This window comes from Heloderma suspectum, chromosome 10 (assembly GCF_057233095.1).
Source record: "Heloderma suspectum isolate Gila_16-S chromosome 10, 16-S_ref, whole genome shotgun sequence".
NCBI lineage: Eukaryota > Metazoa > Chordata > Lepidosauria > Squamata > Helodermatidae > Heloderma > Heloderma suspectum.
This window is the reverse complement of record NC_139467.1, coordinates 2,719,102-2,737,623: the sequence shown is the minus strand read 5'-3', so window position 1 is coordinate 2,737,623 and position 18,522 is coordinate 2,719,102. Positions and strand designations below refer to the sequence as shown.

General features: G+C 49.3%; 1 protein-coding gene across 1 annotated transcript; it reads left to right on the top strand.

Moving 5' to 3' along the window:
- The first annotated feature begins 494 nt into the window (after nt 1-494).
- Nucleotides 495-18,003, top strand: LOC146337443 (snake venom vascular endothelial growth factor toxin HF-like). Its single transcript, XM_084814614.1, has 7 exons — nt 495-750; nt 6,402-6,432; nt 11,157-11,353; nt 14,682-14,761; nt 15,483-15,512; nt 15,770-15,832; nt 16,921-18,003. The coding sequence occupies exons 1-7, from the start codon at nt 685-687 to the stop codon at nt 17,018-17,020; spliced, it is 567 nt and encodes a 188-aa protein (XP_084670740.1). The 5' UTR covers nt 495-684; the 3' UTR covers nt 17,021-18,003.
- Nucleotides 18,004-18,522: the final 519 nt, after the last annotated feature.

Here is an 18,522-nt window from a genome sequence, read left to right as displayed (position 1 = left end):
GTCCCCCGTCTGCCAGGATCGTGTCATATTACCTGGGGCTGTTCTTCTGGCCGAGAGGAGAAAGGAGTGCCACAGAGCATGTGCAGAGAGCCCTCTTCTCAGCACGGGGGGGGTGTCTTCCCATGACGCGCACACCTCCACATGTTTTATGAGCATCCACAAGAGTGCCCTGTGTGCCCGTGACCAGCACCACCTGTGCCAGGGGGCGAGGATGGGGGCTGGGGCTCTTTACACCTGCCCCCCCTCGCCCGTGCCACGATGGCAGTGCCCGCGAGAGGCTCCGGCTTCAGAGCTTCGGGCAGAGCTTGCCCCCCACCCCGTCCGCCCGCTTCCCGAGCCGGCGGGGGTGGGAGAGCAGCCCCCGCTCGTGCGCGCGCCTTCCCCCACCCCCGGGAGGCCGTGCCCGCTGCCGCCCCGCCCTGCCGCCCCCGCCCCCCTTGGCTCTCGGCCAGCCCCTGCTCTGCCTCGCGCCTCCAGCCTGTCCTGTGCTTTCCACTTCCAGGGGAAGCAGAGCGGCGGCAGGGCTGCCTCTCGCCCGCCCGCCGGCCCCGGAACGCCGCGGCAGTGCCACCCGCGGGCCTGCAGCCACCTGCTGCGCCCCGCGCCCGCTCTCCGCCTCCGCGCCGGGCCCCGCGGGCCAGCGCGGAGCCGGGCGAGCTCGGGCCCCGCGCCCCCTCGGCCAGGATGCGGCCAAGCGCGGCTGGGGGCCTGCTGGCGGCGGCCGTCCTCTGCGGCTTGTCCTGCGCGCAGGTAAGGAGACGGGCTGGCGCTGGGCGGGACCGCGGGGGGGCGGGAGGGGAGCGCGGCCCCGCAGCAGGGACCGGCCAGCCCGCGGCGAGAGCCTTGGCGGCTGGGCCTCCCGCCGCGCGCCCCGCCGCCGCGCGCGCCAGCAGCCCGCGGGAGCGGCGTGCTCCGTTACCCCGGGCCATTGCTGCGTCTCCGGGGGAGCGAGCGGTCGAGAGATCCTGCGGGTGGTTTGGAAGGGCTGCAAAACTATTTCTGTCCTAGGCAGAACCAGCTGGGCGGGGGGCGGGGGCGGGGGCGGGCGCCTCTGTTCAAAGTGAGCATTGTCTGCGCTCCGTGCAAGGGATGCGGCCTGGACGCGGGGAGGGATCAATCCGGAGGAGGGCTTGGTCCGCCTTTTACCCCACCAGGGCTCCAGGGCAATGCGTTCCGCGCGCGTTCAGCAGTATTAAGAAAGGGCCATAACGGTGGGGCCCCTGCTTTGCATGCAGAAGGTTCCCGGGAGGGCTGGGGAAGAATCCTGCCTGAAACCCTGGAGAGCCGCTGCTGCCAGTCAGATGGACCCAGGGTCTGATAGAATCCTAGAAGGGGCCTAGAAGACCATCGAGTTCAACCCCCTGCTCAGTGCAGGACTCGGTACAAGGCCGCTTCTGATGTTATTGAAATGGCATCTGTCCCCGGGCCCCAGCACTGAAGGTGGGTTATGGGGCTGAAGTGCTTTCCCTGTAGAAAACGCAGAGGGCATGAGGTGGCCCTAAGAGCACAGGGCCAGCCCATTTTGGTGCCTTTTCAGAAATGCCGGCACCTCTTTAAAACCCGTTTGGAATGTGTCAGCACCTATGGACGGGCACCGGTGCGTGCTTCACGGTTCGGCCCCCTTCCTTGGCACTCTGCAAGCTGAATCCTCGACGGAGAGGCTTGTTTCTGCAGTCCACATGCAAGAAAGTGAATATGCAAGGCACCCATCCTGCTGTACACAGCCATTCCACACACCACAGTTGTGTGTGTGTGTGATTTGTAATGCCTAATAAACCATTGTAGGACAGTGATGTGTTTCTAGTATATCTTTAAAACAACAACAGATAAGCAATGCCCTGTTGGCTCTTCTCTGTTCAGGGCAAGCGCTTTCTCTCACTCCCTCACAGACACACCCTTGCACACTCCGGACACGGTTTTTCCTGCCAGAAGTTCCTGTGTGGAAGGGGACATGGCAACTGCCAGTTGACTTCTCCCAGGTCCCCCTTGCCAGCGGCAAAATCTGGAGTGCTAACAGGCTGCTGAACAACTTCATATTTCCAGCTACACATGTTGGGGTGGGCTGCATTTCCCTTCCCTTTGGGCCATCAAAGCAAATTAGACATCTGTCTTTGTAAGCACTGCTGGAGGATTGGGGGCAGGCCCCTAGCCGAATCTCTGCAAGTAAGTGGCACTGTTTGTTAACCTTCTGTTGCTGAGAGCTCCTCCAGGAGACCATGTTTGTCATGTTCAATTCACCTAAGAGAGTGATGTAGGACTCCTCCTTTGCATGTAGTGGGTGGCCAGCAGAGCCACTAAGGGACCTTGGTGAAAGAGCCCACAGTTTAAGGAGGATGGGCTCATTCCATCAGTCTGGACTGTGCAAAAGCTGGGACCACCCCGCTCAGTTAATTAAGATGCACTGTTTGATCCTTGTGTGTTTAGACCAACTTTCCCCAACCTAGCACCCTCCAGGTGCTGGACTACAACTCCCATCATACCCAGCTACCCTGGCCATTGTAGCCACTGTGGGTTGAAGTTCAACACATCTGGAGAGTGCCAAGTTGGGGAAAGTTGATTTAGGGCAGGGTGCGGAACCTCAGGCCCAGGGGCCAAATTCAGTCCTCCTGGGGTCCCAATTCCATCCTCTTGGGCTCCCCAGATGGCCCCTTCCCCTGGCCCCATCCCCTTTCCCTTGGCCACCAATTGTTTGGTGGCTTCCCGGCTTTTGTGCCGTTTTCCCCCATTCTAAGAGGCCGAGATGCGCTGCGTCCGGAGGCTGAGCTGCTGGCAGGAAGAGCTGTAAGCTGCCGTAGGCTGGTATGCTTGGTGTTTGCCCCCACCCCTTTTGCCTTCGGCCCCGCCCACCCCATGGAAAGCTGTCCCTGAGACTTCTCTGTGGTGGGATTTGGCCCTCGGGCAGAAACAGTTCAACCCCTCTGATCTAGACTGTAAGCTCGTCAAAGGCGGGGCCCAGTTTGTTCACTTATGTTCCTCCAAACAGCACCATGTCCATTAGTGGTGCTACAGCAGTTATTATTGCATTGTCTTCACCATCTAGAATTAATGAGAGAATTTAGGCAGCTGCAGCTTCTTCCGTGAACTCACTGCTGCTGGCAACATTATTTGCTTCAGATCAGTCTGTTGGTGTCCACAGCCAGCTAAGCCCTCCCTTGACTCTTCCCAGGGTAAAAGCAAAGCGACCCTTTGTTCAGGAAAGAAGCCACCTCGCTTGGGCTGAATCTAACCAAGGGGCAAACTGCTTCTTTCTTTTTCACATCTGGTAGCAGAGTTTGATCCCCATCTAGTGGCCTTCACTGGCACAGCAGCTTCTTGGCTGTAAGTTTTACTTATTGCTTTGCAATCGAGACCTTTTTATCCATGTGTTCTGTGTGCAATGCAATTCATGTACATTGGGCAACATGTTTTAAATTATTAATTTTATAGTATCCTTTGTTGTTGTTGTTGTTGTTCAGTCGTTCAGTCGTGTCCGACTCTTCGTGACCCCATGGACCATAGCACGCCAGGCCTTCCTGTCCTGCGCTCTTTCCCGGAGCGTGCTCAAGTTCATATTCATTGCATCCGTGATGCTATCTAGCCATCTCATCCTCTGCCGTCCCCTTCTCCTTTTGCCTTCAGTCTTTCCCAGCATCAGGGTCTTTTCCAGGGAGTTTTCTCTTCGCATCAGGTGGCCAAAATATTGGAGCTTCAGCTTCAGTATCTGTCCTTCCAATGAGCACTCAGGGTTGATTTCCTTTAGGATGGACTGATTTGACCTCCTTGCAGTCCAGGGGACTCATAAGAGTCTTCTCCAGCACCACAGTTCGAAAGCATCAATTCTTCGGCGCTCAGCCTTCCTTATAGTCCAGCTCTCACAGCCATACATTACTACTGGGAAAACCATAGCTTTGATTAGATGGACCTTTGTCGGCAAGGTGATGTCTCTGCTTCTTACTATGCTGTCTTGGATTGCCATAGCTTTCCTCCCAAGGAGCAAGCGTCTTTTAATTTCATGGCTACAGTCACCATCTGCAGTGATCTTGGAGCCCAAGAAAGTAAAATCTGTCACTGCTTCCATTTCTTCGCCTTCTATATGCCAGGAAGTGATAGGGCCAGATGACATGATCTTAGTTTTTTTAATGTTGAGTTTCAAACCAGCTTTTGCACTCTCCTCTTTCACCCTCAACAAGAGGCTCTTGAGATCCTCTTCGCTTTCTGCCATTAGGGTGGTATCGTCTGCATATCGGAGGTTGTTGATAATTCTCCCAGCAATCTTAATTCCGGCCTCTGATTCATCCAACCCGGCATTTCTCATGATGTACTCTGCATATAAGTTAAATAAGCAGGGCGACAATATACAGCCTTGTCGTACTCCTTTCCCAATTTTGAACCAATCGGTTGTTCCATGTCCGGTTCTTACTGTTGCTTCTTGACCCTCGTACAGGTTTCTCAGGAGACAGGTAAGGTGGTCTGGTACTCCCATCACTTTAAGAATTTGCCACAGTTTGTTGTGATCCACACAATCAAAGGCTTTAGCGTAGTCAATGAAGCAGAAATAGACGTTTTTCTGGAATTCTCTTGCTTTCTCCATGATGCAGCGAATGTTGGCGATTTGATCTCTAGTTCCTCTGCCTCTTCGAAACCCAGCTTGTACTTCCGGTAGTTCTCGGTTCGCATACTGCTGAAGCCTAGCTTGTAGGATTTTGAGCATCACCTTGCTGGCACGTGAAATGAGTGCAATTGTGCGGTAGTTTGAACACTCTTTGGTGTTGCCCTTCTTTGGAATTGGAATGTAAACTGACCTTTTCCAGTCTTGTGGCCACTGTTGAGTGTTCCAGATTTGTTGGCATATTGAATGCAGCACTTTAACAGCATCATCTTTTAGGATTTTAAATAGCTCGGCTGGAAGACTGTCATCTCCGCTAGCTTTGTTGTTACTAATGCTTCCTAAGGCCCACTTGACTTCACTCTCTAGGATGTCCGGCTCAAGTTCAGTGACCGCACTATCATGGCTATCAGGGACATTCAGATCTTTCCTGTATAGTTCTTCTGTGTATTCTTGCCACCTCTTCTTAATCTCATCTGCTTCTGTTAGGTCCCTGCCTTCTTTGTCTTTTATCATGCCCGTCTTTGCACAAAACGTTCCCTTGAGATCTCCAATTTTCTTGAAGAGATCTCTAGTCTTTCCCATTCTGTTGTTTTCCTCGATTTCTTTGCATTGTTCATTTAAGAAGGCCTTCTTGTCTCTCCTTGCTATTCTCTGGAACTCTGCATTCAGTTGGGTATATCTTCCCCTTTCTCCCTTGCTTTTCGCTTCCCTTCTTTCGTGAGCTACTTGTAAAGCCTCATCAGACAGCCACTTGGCTTTCTTGCATTTCTTTTTCTTTGGGATGGATTGAGTTGCTGCCTCCTGAACAATGTTACGGACCTCCGTCCATAGTTCCTCAGGCACTCTGTCTATCAGGTCTAATCCCTGAAATCTATTCCTCACCTCCACTGTATATTCATCAGGGATATGATTTAGGTCATACCTGAACGGTTTAGTGGTTTTCCCGACGTTCTTCAATTTAAGACGAAATTTTGCAAGAAGCAGCTCATGATCTGAGCCACAGTCAGCTCCAGGTCTTGTTTTTACTGACTGTATGGAGCTTCTCCATCTTTGGCTGCAAAGGACATAATCAATCTGATTTCGATATTGACCATCTGGTGACGTCCATGTGTAGAGTCACCTCTTGTGCTGTTGGAAAGGAGTGTTTGCTATGATCAGCATGTTCTCTTGGCAAAACTCTATTAGCTTTTGTCCTGCTTCATTTTGTACACCAATCCTTTATTGTGCTTCAAACTCATCTTTTCAGTAAAGCTCTAGCTCCAAAACTTAATGTACCAGCCCATTTGTTAGCGTGAGCAAGCTGAACTTCCAGAATCAGATCACACCTGTTTTAAACCAACTGTTTTGGTTATGAATCCATTTCTTGACCTAATTCAAGGTGGTGGTTTTGACCTTTTAAACCCCTAAATGGTCAGTATCCTGTGTATCTCGGGGAATGCCGGCTCCCTGTTCTGGACATTAAGTGTGGCATCAATTAGGGTATTGAGACATGCCAGCAAAAGGGAGCAGGACCTTCTTACTTTGTAATTTCCCTGGGGCAGAGACATTGCAATGGTCCTCTGATTTCACAGGCATGGGTCTTATCTTTCACATTGAATCTTGGCAGCCAGATGGGCTAGAAGTATGTGGAAGGAAGGAAGGAAGGAAGGAAGGAAGGAAGGAAGGAAGAAAGGAAGGAAGGATAGACAGACAGACAGACAAGATTCTTATCAAGTTTGATTTAGCTTTGTAGCTTTGGGGTACTGTTTGCTTGGATGCTACAATCTCATGATCCCATGTACCCCTTTCTAACTGGTTCCTCGTTCTCTTACAGCTGGTGTCTCCTTCCAACCAGTCAGCAGGAGGTGAGTCCTCCTGTCTTGAGTCTTATTCTTCTGGTTTTTAGTTGTGAATTTGGGGTCTTCACTGCATTGCAAAGCAGTGAAGCACCATGACTGTGCCTCCAGCTGGGTCGCCCACTGGGTTGCCCATCCAGCTGGGTCGCCTATCATCTGCACATTTGGACAGTGTGGGAAAGGACTCCCCATATATCCTGATGGCTGCATGTAGAACTGGCCTGTGGCGCAGAGGCAGGGCTAGTCCACATGGCCCCATGGTTCCTTATGTACTCTTCTGACAAGTGTGTGTGTGTGTGTGTGTGTGTGAACCTCCCTAAAGTTCCAAACTGTGCAAGGGGGGAAAGGGAGCGTCGAGGGACAGAGCCAAGGACATGGAGTAGGGGGGCACTTGTGAATCTCCAAAATAGTGGACACCAATCTGCAGAAAATTTGCATATGCTAATTTATATGTATAGGTGCAGAAGATTGTAGACTGCTCTACCTGAGGGTAAAATCCCACACCCTTACTGGAGCTTCTGCTTCTGGATGCTTTGCAGGATTAAGACTCGCTCCTTTACATGGCTGACATGGGCTGTTTTTCACAGGTGTTCTTTCTCCACAAGTTCTATATGTTTCATTATACAGCCACTAGATCACTGCCTTGTTGTGGCGAAGGGGCTTGTGTAACTCAGTGAAGCCATAAGCTATGCCGTGCAGGGCCACCCAAGACGGACAGGTCATGGCGGAGAGTTCTGACAAAATGTGGTCCACTGGAGAAGGAAATGGCAACCCACTCCAGTATTCTTGCCAAGAAAACCCCATGGAATGTATCACAAGGCTAAAAGATATGACGCCGGAAGATGAGCCCCTCAGGTCGGAAGGTGTCCAATATACTACTGGGGAAGAGCAGAGGGAATTTCCAAGTAGTGCCAGAAAGAGTGAAGCGGCTGGGCCAAAGCCGAAAGGACACTCCGCTGTGGATGTGTCTGGTGGTGAAAAGAAAATCCGATGCTGTAAAGAACAATATTGTTTAGGAACCTGGAATGTCAGATCAATGAATCAAGGTAAGCTGGAGGTGGTCAAACGTGAGATGGCAAGACTGAACATCGACATCTTGGGAATCAGTGAACTAAAACGGACAGGCATGGGCGAATTTAATTCAGGTGACCATTATATCTACTACTGTGGGCAAGAATCCCTTAGAAGAAATGGAGTAGCACTCATAGTCAACAAAAGGGTGGGAAAAGCAGTACTGGGGTACAATCTCAAAAATGATAGAATGATCTCAGTACGAATCCAAGGCAAACCATTCAACATCACAGTAATTCAAGTCTATGCCCCAACCACTGATGCCGAAGAAGCTGAGGTTGATCGGTTCTATGAAGACCTACAACACCTTCTAGAACTAACACCAAAAAGAGATGCCCTCTTCATCATAGGGGATTGGAATGCTAAAGTAGGAAGTCAAGAAATCACCGGGATAACAGGCAGGCATGGCCTTGGTGTACAAAATGAAGCAGGACAAAAGCTAATAAGAGTTTTGCCAAGAGAACACGTGGATAATAGCAAACACTCTTTTCCAACAGCACAAGAGGCGACTCTACACATGGACATCACCAGATGGTCAATACCGAAATCAGATTGATTATGTCCTTTGCAGCCAAAGATGGAGAAGCTCTATACAGTCAGTCAAAACAAGACCTGGAGCTGACTGAGGCTCAGATCATGAGCCTCTTGTTGCAAAATTTTGGCTGAAATTGAAGAACATAGGGAAAACCACTACACCATTCAGGTATGACCTCAATCATATCCCTTATGAATATACAGTGGAGGTGAGGAATAGATTTAAGGGATTAGACCTGATAGACAGAGTGCCTGAGGAACTATGGATGGAGGTCCATAACATTGTTCAGGAGGCAGCAACTAAATCCATCCCAAAGGAAAAGAAATGCAAGAAAGCAAAGTGGCTGTCTGAGGAGGCTTTACAAGTAGGTGAGGAAAGAAGGGAAGCGAAAAGCAAAGGAGAAAGGGGAAGATATATCCAACTGAATGCAGAGTTCCAGAGAATAGCAAGGAGAGACAAGAAGGCCATCTTAAATGAACAATGCAAAGAAATCAAGGAAAACAATAGAATGGGAAAGACTAGAGATCTCTTCAAGAAAATCGGAGATCTCAAGGGAACATTTTGTGCGAAGACGGGCATGATAAAGGGCAAAGAAGGCAGGGACCTAACAGAAGCAGATGAGATTAAGAAGAGGTGGCAAGAATACACAGAAGAACTATACAGGAAAGATCTTAATGTCCCTGATAGCCATGATAGTACGGTCACAGAATCATAGAATAGTAGGGTTGGAAGGGGCCTACAAGGCCATCGAGTCCAACCCCCTGCTCAATGCAGGAATCCAAGTCAGAGCATCCCTGACAGAGGGCTGTCCAGCCTCGTCTTGAACGCCTCCAGTGTGGGGGAGCCCACCACCTCCCTAGGGAATTGGTTCCATTGTCGTATTGCTCTAACAGTCAGGAAGTTTTTCCTGATGTCCAGCCGGAATCTGGCTTCCTGTCACTTGAGCCCATGATTCCATGTCCTGCACTCTGGGATGATCGAGAAGAGATCCTGGCCTTACTCTCTGTGACAACCTTTCAAGTACTTGAAGAGTGCTATCATATCTCCCCTCAGTCTTCTCTTCTCAAGGCTAAACATGCCCAGTTCTTTCAGTCTCTCTTCATAGGGCTTTGTTTCCAGTCCTCTGATCATCTTTGTTGCCCTCCTCTGAACCCTCTCCAGTTTGTCTGCATCCTTCTTAAAGTGTGGTGCCCAGAACTGGATGCAGTACTCCAGATGAGGCCTAACCAGTGCTGAGTAGAGGGGAACTAGTACTTCATGGGGTTTGGAAGCTATGCTTCTATTAATGCAGCCCAAAAGAGCATTTGCCTTTTTTGCAGCCACATCACATTGTTGGCTCATATTCAGCTTGTGATCGACAACTATCGGTCACTGAACTTGAGCTAGACATCCTAGAGAGTGAAGTCAAGTGGGCCTTAGGAAGCATTACTAACAACAAAGCTAGTGGAGATGACACCATTCCAGCTGAGCTATTTAAAATCCTAAAAGATGATGCTGTTAAAGTGCTGCACTCAATATGCCAACACATTTGGAACACTCCACAGTGGCCACAAGACTGGAAAAGGTCAGTTTACATTCCAATTCCAAAGAAGGGCAATGCCAAAGAGTGTTCAAACAACCGTACAATTGCGCTCATTTCACATGCCGGCAAGGTTATGCTCAAAATCCTACAAGCTAGGCTTCAGCAGTATGTGAACTGAGAACTACCGGAAGTACAAGCTGGGTTTCAAAGAGGCAGAGGAACTAGAGATCAAATTGCCAACATTCGCTGGATCATGGAGCAAGCAAGAGAATTCCAGAAATACGTCTATTTCTGCTTCATTGACTTGGATTGTGTGGAAACTGTGGCAAATTCTGAAAGAGATGGGAGTACCAGACCACCTTACCCGTCTCCTGAGAAACCTGTACGAGGGCCAAGAAGCAACAGTAAGAACCAGAGATGGAACAACCGATTGGTTCAAAATTGGGAAAGGAGTACGACAAGGCTGCATACTGTCGCCCTGCTTATTTAATTTATATGCAGAGTGCATCATGAGAAACGCCGAGCTGGATGAATCACAGGTTGGAATTAAGATTGCCGGGAGAATTATTAACAACCTCCGATATGCAGACGATACCACCCTAATGGCAGAAAGCGAAGAGGATCTAAAGAGCCTCTTGTTGAGGCTGAAAGAGGAGAATGCAAAAGCTGGTTTGAAACTCAACATTAAAAAAACTAAGATCATGGCATCTGGCCCCATCACTTCCTGGCATATGGAAGGGGAAGAAATGGAAGCAGTGACAGATTGTATTTTCTTGGGCTCCAAGATCACCGCAGACGGTGACTGTAGCCATGAAATTAAAAGACGCTTGCTCCTTGGGAGGAAAACTATGGCAATCCAAGACAGCATAGTAAGAAGCAGAGACATCACCTTGCCGACAAAGGTCCATCTAATCAAAGCTATGGTTTTCCCAGTAGTAACGTATCGCTGTGAGACCTGGAGTATAGGGAAGGCTGAGCGCCGAAGCATTGATGCCTTCGAACTGTGGTGCTGGAGAAGACTCTTACGAGTCCCCTGGACTGCAAGGAGGTCAAATCAGACCATCCTAAAGGAAATCAACTCTGACTGCTCATTGGAAGGACAGGTACTAAAGCTGAAGCTCAAATATTTTGGCCACCTAATGCGAAGAGAAAACTCCCTGGAAAAGACCCTGATGCTGGGAAAGACTGAAGGCAAAAGGAGAAGGGGACGGCAGAGGATGAGATGGCTAGATAGCATCACCGATGCAATGAATATGAACTTGAGCACACTCCGGGAGAGAGCGCAGGACAGGAAGGCCTGGCGTGCTATGGTCCATGGGGTCACGAAGAGTCAGACATGACTGAACGACTGAACTACAACAATAGTGGAATTGTGCATTTTCACGAGGCTTCTATGGCAGAATATAGCAGGATAGAGAAAATATGGGCTTCTCCACATGGGGCTTTTATCCTGCGATTGAGATTGGTTACTCGTGGAAGTTTGAGGGTTCTTTACGTAACATCGTCATCCTCCAGGGCCTCTCCCGCTCTTCGTAACCATTATTGTGGGCTTTTTCAGGAAGGGAAAAGTCTAGTATTTTCTCTCTATTCCCTTTCTATCAACAGTGGTGCCCTTTGAGGAAGTATGGAGCCGCAGCTACTGCCGGGCCCGGGAGACCCTGGTGGATGTCCTGCACGAGTTACCCCATGAAGCGGAGCACATTTTCAAACCGCCGTGCGTCCCTGTCTGGAGATGTGCTGGGTGCTGCGGGGACGAGAGCCTGGAGTGTGTTGCTGTTGAGACCCGTACGGTTGGTTTGCAGGTGGGTGAGCAGAGGAGGGCAGCTTTCAGCTCCCCATCCCGTCTTCCCCCAAATGGGCCCCCCAGGGGCACCCTGTATCCCCTGGGGGTTGCCCCCAGCCTCACCCCAGGTCTTACAGCAACTAATGCTTGTCCATGCTTCTGAGAGATGAGGTACTCTTTTCCCTGAATTAAAAGCAAAGGCGCACTCGATGTCCCCCAACAGTTTACTTTTTGACTGTTCTTTTCACCCCTGTTGCAGACATGGGGCTGACTGGAACGGAGGTACAGCCCAAGGAACAACTCACATGCAGGGACAGGTGGCTGGGCATTTCTGGCTCACAAAATTGTGCAGTTAGAGGGGGCCTTGAGGCCATCTAGGCCAACCCCCATGAAGCACCTTGGATAGCTAGCTCCTTTAGGGTTCTGGCTGGTTCTGACTGAAACCCGGAGTGGATTCAGCATCCCACTGACACTGGAGCCAGCAGCCTCCACTGTTTTTATCAGTACGCTGAGGTCCACCAGCTGGAGCCAGATGCAACCTGGTGCTCCTGATGAGCCATTAGTTGTCTGCCAAACAAGACAGGATGCTGAACTTGGTATTGCCTCTTTCTCTGTCTCTCTAGTTAATAAACGCTGGTTGAAGGCAGCCAATTCACACTCCTGTTGTACAGTGGGAAACACTGAGGGCTTTTATAGTGCACCCACCCTGCCTCATTTGTGGAATTTTACAGGGGGTCCAGACATCATCTTTTCCTACCGCTGCTTCCATCTTTTTTCTTACTGCGGAAAATCTGTTAAGGAAGAAAAGATGGAATTGCTGCACGAAGTCCTCTAATGGGTAGTTTTAGGAGCCCTGTGGCTTGAAGCACCCTGAGCTGGAGAAAGAAGCCATTAGCTAAAGGCCAGCACATGTCCAAGATCCTCTGCAATTCTACTTGCTCTTGTAAGCTATTATTGGGAGTCAGAAGCCCTTGGCCACCTATTGCCAATCACCCTGGGTGCTTCCACCCTAGGATTTCTCACTCGCCCACTTCTTCCTCGGCCTTCACATGACAGTCATTGTCCTCCTGTGTTTACTTGCAGCTTCTTCCATCTTTTCTTACACCGTAGACAATCGGAGTGTTTTGAAAGAAGCAAGCAGCAGCATAACTTCCACAGGTGTGGATCATTCGTATCACTCCCCTTTCATCTTTCAAAGTTTCTACATGTCCAGTGGCAGAACAGGCAGACTCAACACACCTTCAGTGCACCCACCTATTTTATCACACCAATATTTTTTTTAAATCTGGGAGCTTCCAGGCAGAAGGCACCGGGTGCCAGCAATGAAAAGGCCTTGTGCAGCTGCTCCATCTTTTTCTCCATAATGGATTTTCTACATCAAGGAAAAAGATGGAATAAGTGGTGGGAAAACACGGGAGGGTTACAAACAGAAGAAGACATAATCCGGACTCCACACAGATGCTGTGGGCGAGGCAGGGCAATGGCTGGGGAATGCTGGAAGTTGTCGGACCTTTTTCTGTCTAAACATGCATAGGATTGTGCCCTTAATAAGCTCTAAAACTTTGAAATAATGCTTAAATGAAAGTGTGTTATAGTGCTATATTGCTGATTTTAAACATGATTTTTAAAAACCCTTTCCAATCACTGCCATTTTAGCAAGGTTTTGTTTTTAATTAAATGCTTCTGACCCTCACTTCTGATTCAAAACAAGCATTAAACATTGTTTTTTTGTTTTACATTTCCCCGTTAGTAATCAAGCAATCATGCTTCAATGAATAACAGCTTTAGCACAAATTAAATAACTGATTTTTTTTTTAAAGATCACTTGGAACCTCTGCCCCTCCAAATGGAGATTTGGGGCTTCCCCTCCCCAACCCACAGCAGCTTTGTCATGCCCACTGAAGTGGGTGGAAGATGGCTGGAAGAATACACAGGAAAAGTGCCATCTCCACAATAGTGTGGAAGGTCCATTACAATTCCACTTGTAGCTTACAGGGGGAAAACAGTGCTTATTTGCACCGAGAACCAGTAGATTCTTATCTAACCTTCTATTTATTTTATGTTCTGCTATTTTACTTATTACATTTCTATACTGCCTAATAGCTGAAGGTCTCTGGGTGGTTCACAACAATTAAAACCATAAAACATAGCCCAATAAAACATAATATAAAACCTTTTGAAGTTTAAAACTACAGTATAAAACCAAAGTAAGAACCAGCAGCAGTGTAAAGATTTAAAAATATATGTCAGATTTAAAAACAACAGAAACTGAAAGACTAAAATGCCTGGGAAATAAGGTGTTCCCCGGCGTCAAAAGGAGTCCAACATTGGCGCCAGGTGAACCTCTCCACCATTTCTGTGCAGCAGTCTTCCCCAACCTGGTGTCCCCCAGATGTGTTGAACTACAACTCCCATAGCTGGCTGGGAATTATGGGAGTTGTAGTCTAAACATCTGGAGGGCACCAGGTTGGGGAAGGCTCCTGTGGAAAGGAAGTGGCAGGGTCTCTGAGGCCTTACCAGCTACATTAGACTCTATCGCCCCTGCAGTGGGCATTGAACTCTTAGGTTAGAAGTGCCAAGACAGTGATAAATCAGACTCAGAGGTTTACTTACAAGGAGTACTTTATTGGGTAACTTACAGCACACAGGCGCATCCAATGGTTGGATCAGACAGCTTCTCCGAACCCCAAGCCATGGGGCACAATGGGTCTTATGCTGTCCGTGTCAGCAATGAGGCAGCACAACACTAGCAAGCGCCCCTCACGTTCGTTCCCAGCATAGGCTGGCAGTGTTTGGTTCTCAGGCACAGCCCCCTGTAAGCAGACTTAGCTTCCCAGACACATCAGAGATAAAGACTCTCCTCATTAGCAAGGAATGCGCCAAGAAGGCTATTATCGGCCTTTTGACTCATCTGCACATGCTCAGAAACTTACTAGCATGGGAATTGCACCAATAATGAACTTAAGCAAGCATTATGGATCTCTAGGCCCCTCTAGCACTATAAATGACTTGGCTACGCTCCTGGGGCCAATACATTGACATATAAGAAAAGAACAGAGGTAGGACACTGGGAATGAATGAATCGGCAGTGAGATTAGGAGGGTGACAGCCGGCATTAGAGTTTTTGCATTTGGGAAGGAACAGGCACGCCCTGGTGTGAGGCATAGCAGGAGTGCCCATGAGGATTGCCTGGCTAAATGAGAACAAAGGTTCATCTTCCCCAGTGCACTGGCTCCACCCATGTGTGGCAGGCCAGACACCCAGAGAAGCTCATGAAGTTGAAACAAATGAAGCTGGGCTGGGCTGGCAGGTGCAGCTGGTGCAGGATTATGTGTTTCCCCTGGTAGGTGGTGCGGGTGAGCCCCATCCTAGGCACGACTCAGCAGGAAGAGATGAAGTTCACAGAGCACACGCGGTGCATTTGCAGGTGAGTCAGGGAAGCAGGCAAAGCAGCAGCCATCACATGACTGCAGGGGGTGCCAGGGAGGGGGTGGGGTGGGGAGGGTCTACAGATGGACATCAGGGGTGGGGCGTTGAAGCCACAGCTCACTATCACTTAGCCTCACAACCTGTTTTCCATACTGGAGCCTGGGCCTTTAGCATGTGATGTGCCTCTGAGCATGTACAGAGTGGCTCTCCCTCAACAGAGGATGGGCATTCAGACTAGAGGATATGACCGACACCCCCCCCCCGCCACTTGATTTTAGAAATGAATGTAAGGACATCAGAAGAGCCCTGCTGGATCCAACCATAGGTGCGTCTGGCTCAGCATTCTGTTCACACAGCAGCCAACCAAACTCGGGGGTTGGTTGGCAGTTTGGATGTCCTGTCTTTTGCAAAGGTGCACCCCAGCCTTCCCCAAAGTGGTTCCTCCCAGATGTGCTGGGATTATAGCTCCCAGCGTTGCCCAGCCATGGCTGGCTGGGGATGCTGGGACTTGTAGTCTGCCGCATCTGGAGGATACCAGGTCTGGGGAGGCTGATACACCCAATAAATGAGTCTCTTTCGATTGCTTGTCATGATGGTCACACCCAGAGTCAAAGGCCTCATTCCACCTTGCTCAGGAGACCTCCACCCCTAGATAATACTAGCATCATCCCTGCCCCCCATGATGCACAGCGTAAGTGTTTTCTCTCTCCTATTTCCAGGCCTCGACGAAAACGTTTGAAAAGTGAGAGGTATGTGTAGGGAACCGTTGGTTTGAGGGGTGGGGGTGGAAGTGGTTTTGTTGGGCAGGGCTCAAAGGGGGGAGATGTCCTTTAGTGGCAAACAGATGCAGTCCAGCATTCCCAATTTATCAGGGACAGCAGCCCCAATGTTCCAATCTCATTTGGGTAGATAAGTACCTTCAGAAGGTGGTTGGCAATGCCTCCTTAAAGAACACACTGCTGTGTGAGTTGCTAGAGCTCTCAGCCTCTTCTTCCTCCACTTCCAGGAGCCACCGGATAGGGGCTAAGAGGAGACCTCGGGAGCCGAGCTCTACATCTTCCACAGCGCAGTATGTACCCCACAGTGTGGCACTTGCATTACAGCTGACAATCTAATGAGGAAGGGCCATGACGCAGTGGGTGAGCCATGCCCCACCTGCAAAAGGTTGCCAGTTTGATCCCAGCAGGCATCTCCAGTTAAAAAGGGATCTAGGAGAGCAGGGAATGGGAAAGAGCCTTTGCTCTCTCCTGAGACCCCAGAGCACTATTGCTGGTCAAAGAAGACTGGGCTGGGCTGGATGGACTCAAGATAAGGCAGCTTCACACCGGTATGTCTTAGCCACATATGGAGCACCTAGACTTCTCTAAGTGCTGTACAGAAATGAAGAATTTAACAGGCGCTGCCTGCAGGCTCTCAGTCTAATAGGCTCAGTACAAAGGAAGGAGGAGTGGGGAGGGAAGAGGAAAACAGTCAAATTTGGGTACCAATTTTTCAAGTTACATAATTTCACCAGTGTCATCTGATCTTGAGAGGTGAGGCCTCCCTCCTTTTAAGTGCACACAGACACCCACAAGTAGTAGCCTGAGGGCATCTGGCTGATGCGCAGGGCCAGAGCATAATCTGCCCACTGGCTTCAAAGTGGACAGAGAGAGGGGACTGCCAGAATTCATGTGGTGCTACCTGAAGCTGCCAGTAGGAGGAGCTATCGCTTCAACCCTGATGTAAGAAACGCTCTGGTTAAAAGAACAGATGCAGCAACCTTCTCTGACCGTGTGCTGAGCACCTTGGGGTGTGATCCTATGCACGTTCAGACAGAGAAAAGCCCTACAACTCCCAGTATCCCCAAGCCACTATGCTGTGCTGGCTGGGGGATGCTGGGAGTTGCAGGGCTTTTTCTGTCTAAACATGCATAGGATTAAGTGGCCAAACAGAAAATCGGGAAACAGACTGGATCGTTGAAGTTTATTTTGGGTTTGTTCAGTAGTAGGACTCTGCCATGATTCCCTCAGTGTGCTGGGCAGGCTACCAAAGATTAAACATGGTGTCTGCATGGCTGAAGTAGGGATACCACCTGAGCCACCTTGAAAAACAACACCGTTTGCTTCCCCAAGGCCTCTCTAACCTCACCCACGTTCTGTTGCATGTGGCTTTCTTCAGCAGCTGCAAACTCCCTGGCGTAGGGAAGCACGATGCTCCAGACGGAGACCAGGAGGAAGTGTTGGCTGAAACCCAGTCGAGAAGAACCACCTCCCTCTGAAGCTGGAACTCAGGGGGCTGGGAGGGGCCATGTGGAAAGCTGGCCCTGGACGCCCGTCTGCAGATTCTCCATGGGGGCTGCTCTCCTCTTGGCCCGGGGGCATGTGTGCTCTACAGAGGGGCATGGCTGGAAGTCCCACTGGCTGATGGTATCTTGCTACCCACCCAAGAGTGTTGCTTGCTGACCAGTCCCCAGGTTTCCATGGCATATAGAGGAATCTGTTTCTTCTGATGATGATGACACAGTCAGGGATTCAATTCCTGCACTAAAAAGGCCCTTTGCAAAGCATTCCTGTCCTGTCCCAAGATTGCCTCTTTGCCTTTTATTTATGATGTATCATTCTTATGTCTAATACACACATGCCTGTTCTATGAATGAGTGTGTGTGTGTGTGTGTGAGAGAGAGAGAGAGAGAGAGAGAGGTCTTCCAATAAAGGTGAGACTCTGCTCATGTTTGGAGCAGAGTGGGGAAACAGATTATGGTAAAAGAATGGGAATTTCCCTTAGAAGTGTAATTCCTCCCTGGCTCCATGGCAGATCTCTTAAATCCAGGAGATCAAATGTCTTTAAAAATTATATACCTATATGAGAGAGCGAGTGCGCTATTACACAACAGTTGCTTTGCGGTTTCGAATATGTGGTTTTGATATTATGATTGGGTGACATGGAGCCAAAGGTATGTTATCAGCTCCCTCTTTGGGGCTGTTAAATTCAGCCTGCCACTCACCTCAATCAAAGTTCAGCAGAAGAATAAGTATTCTTATTTGTGCACTGAATTTTTGCAAGAGTTTCCCATGGTAAGTGCTGTTGCATTTGGGGATTTTTAAATAATTTCCAAAAAAAGGGTTAGTGCTGAAAAATGGGGCAAATTCCAGCCACAGTTAAGTACTTCTAAACGTCTAGACTTTAAAGATGATTTGCTTTGGCTAGGTTCCACGTGGTGGAAATGACTCATGTTTCATTACACGTTTATCATTATGGCTTAAGATTTTTGGTGTGTTACCTCAAAAGTGATTCTAAAAAAAACCCAGCTCCACTTTCAAACATTTCCCAGGCACTTTCCAGAGGGCCATCTTTATTTTGGAACATTTCCCTGTGCATCCCCACCAACCACCACCTCTGAATTCTTTTGGGCTGAATCTCTTCCTGTGTGGCCCAGATCTACTTTTAAGCCTTTGGGTGGAAGCCCAAACATGGAGGTGGGGTGGGGTGGGGGATTGAGGGAGATTCAGGGTGTGGGGGAAAGAGAACTGTTTAGGGTGCAATCCTATGCATCTTTAGACAGAAAAAAGTCCTGCAATTCCCAGCGTGGCTGCCTGGAGAATGCTGGAGTTGCAGAACTTTGTTCTGTCTAAACATGCATAGCATTGTGCTCTTAGGGGGCAATCCTATCCATGTTCAGACAGAAAAATTCATACAACTCCCAGCATTCCCCAGCTATGGGAGTGTTCTGTCTAAACATACATAGGATTGCACCCTTAATGTCTTAGAAAAGATATTAGA

Excerpts from the sequence above, each read along its gene's own strand:
- LOC146337443 (XM_084814614.1), top strand. The coding sequence starts at position 685 with ATGCGGCCAAGCGCGGCTGGGGGCCTGCTGGCGGCGGCCGTCCTCTGC. Across the intron at positions 14,762-15,482 it reads CACACGCGGTGCATTTGCAG|GCCTCGACGAAAACGTTTGA; the intron begins GTGAGTCAGGGA and ends TCCTATTTCCAG. Across the intron at positions 15,833-16,920 it reads TCTACATCTTCCACAGCGCA|CAGCTGCAAACTCCCTGGCG; the intron begins GTATGTACCCCA and ends GGCTTTCTTCAG.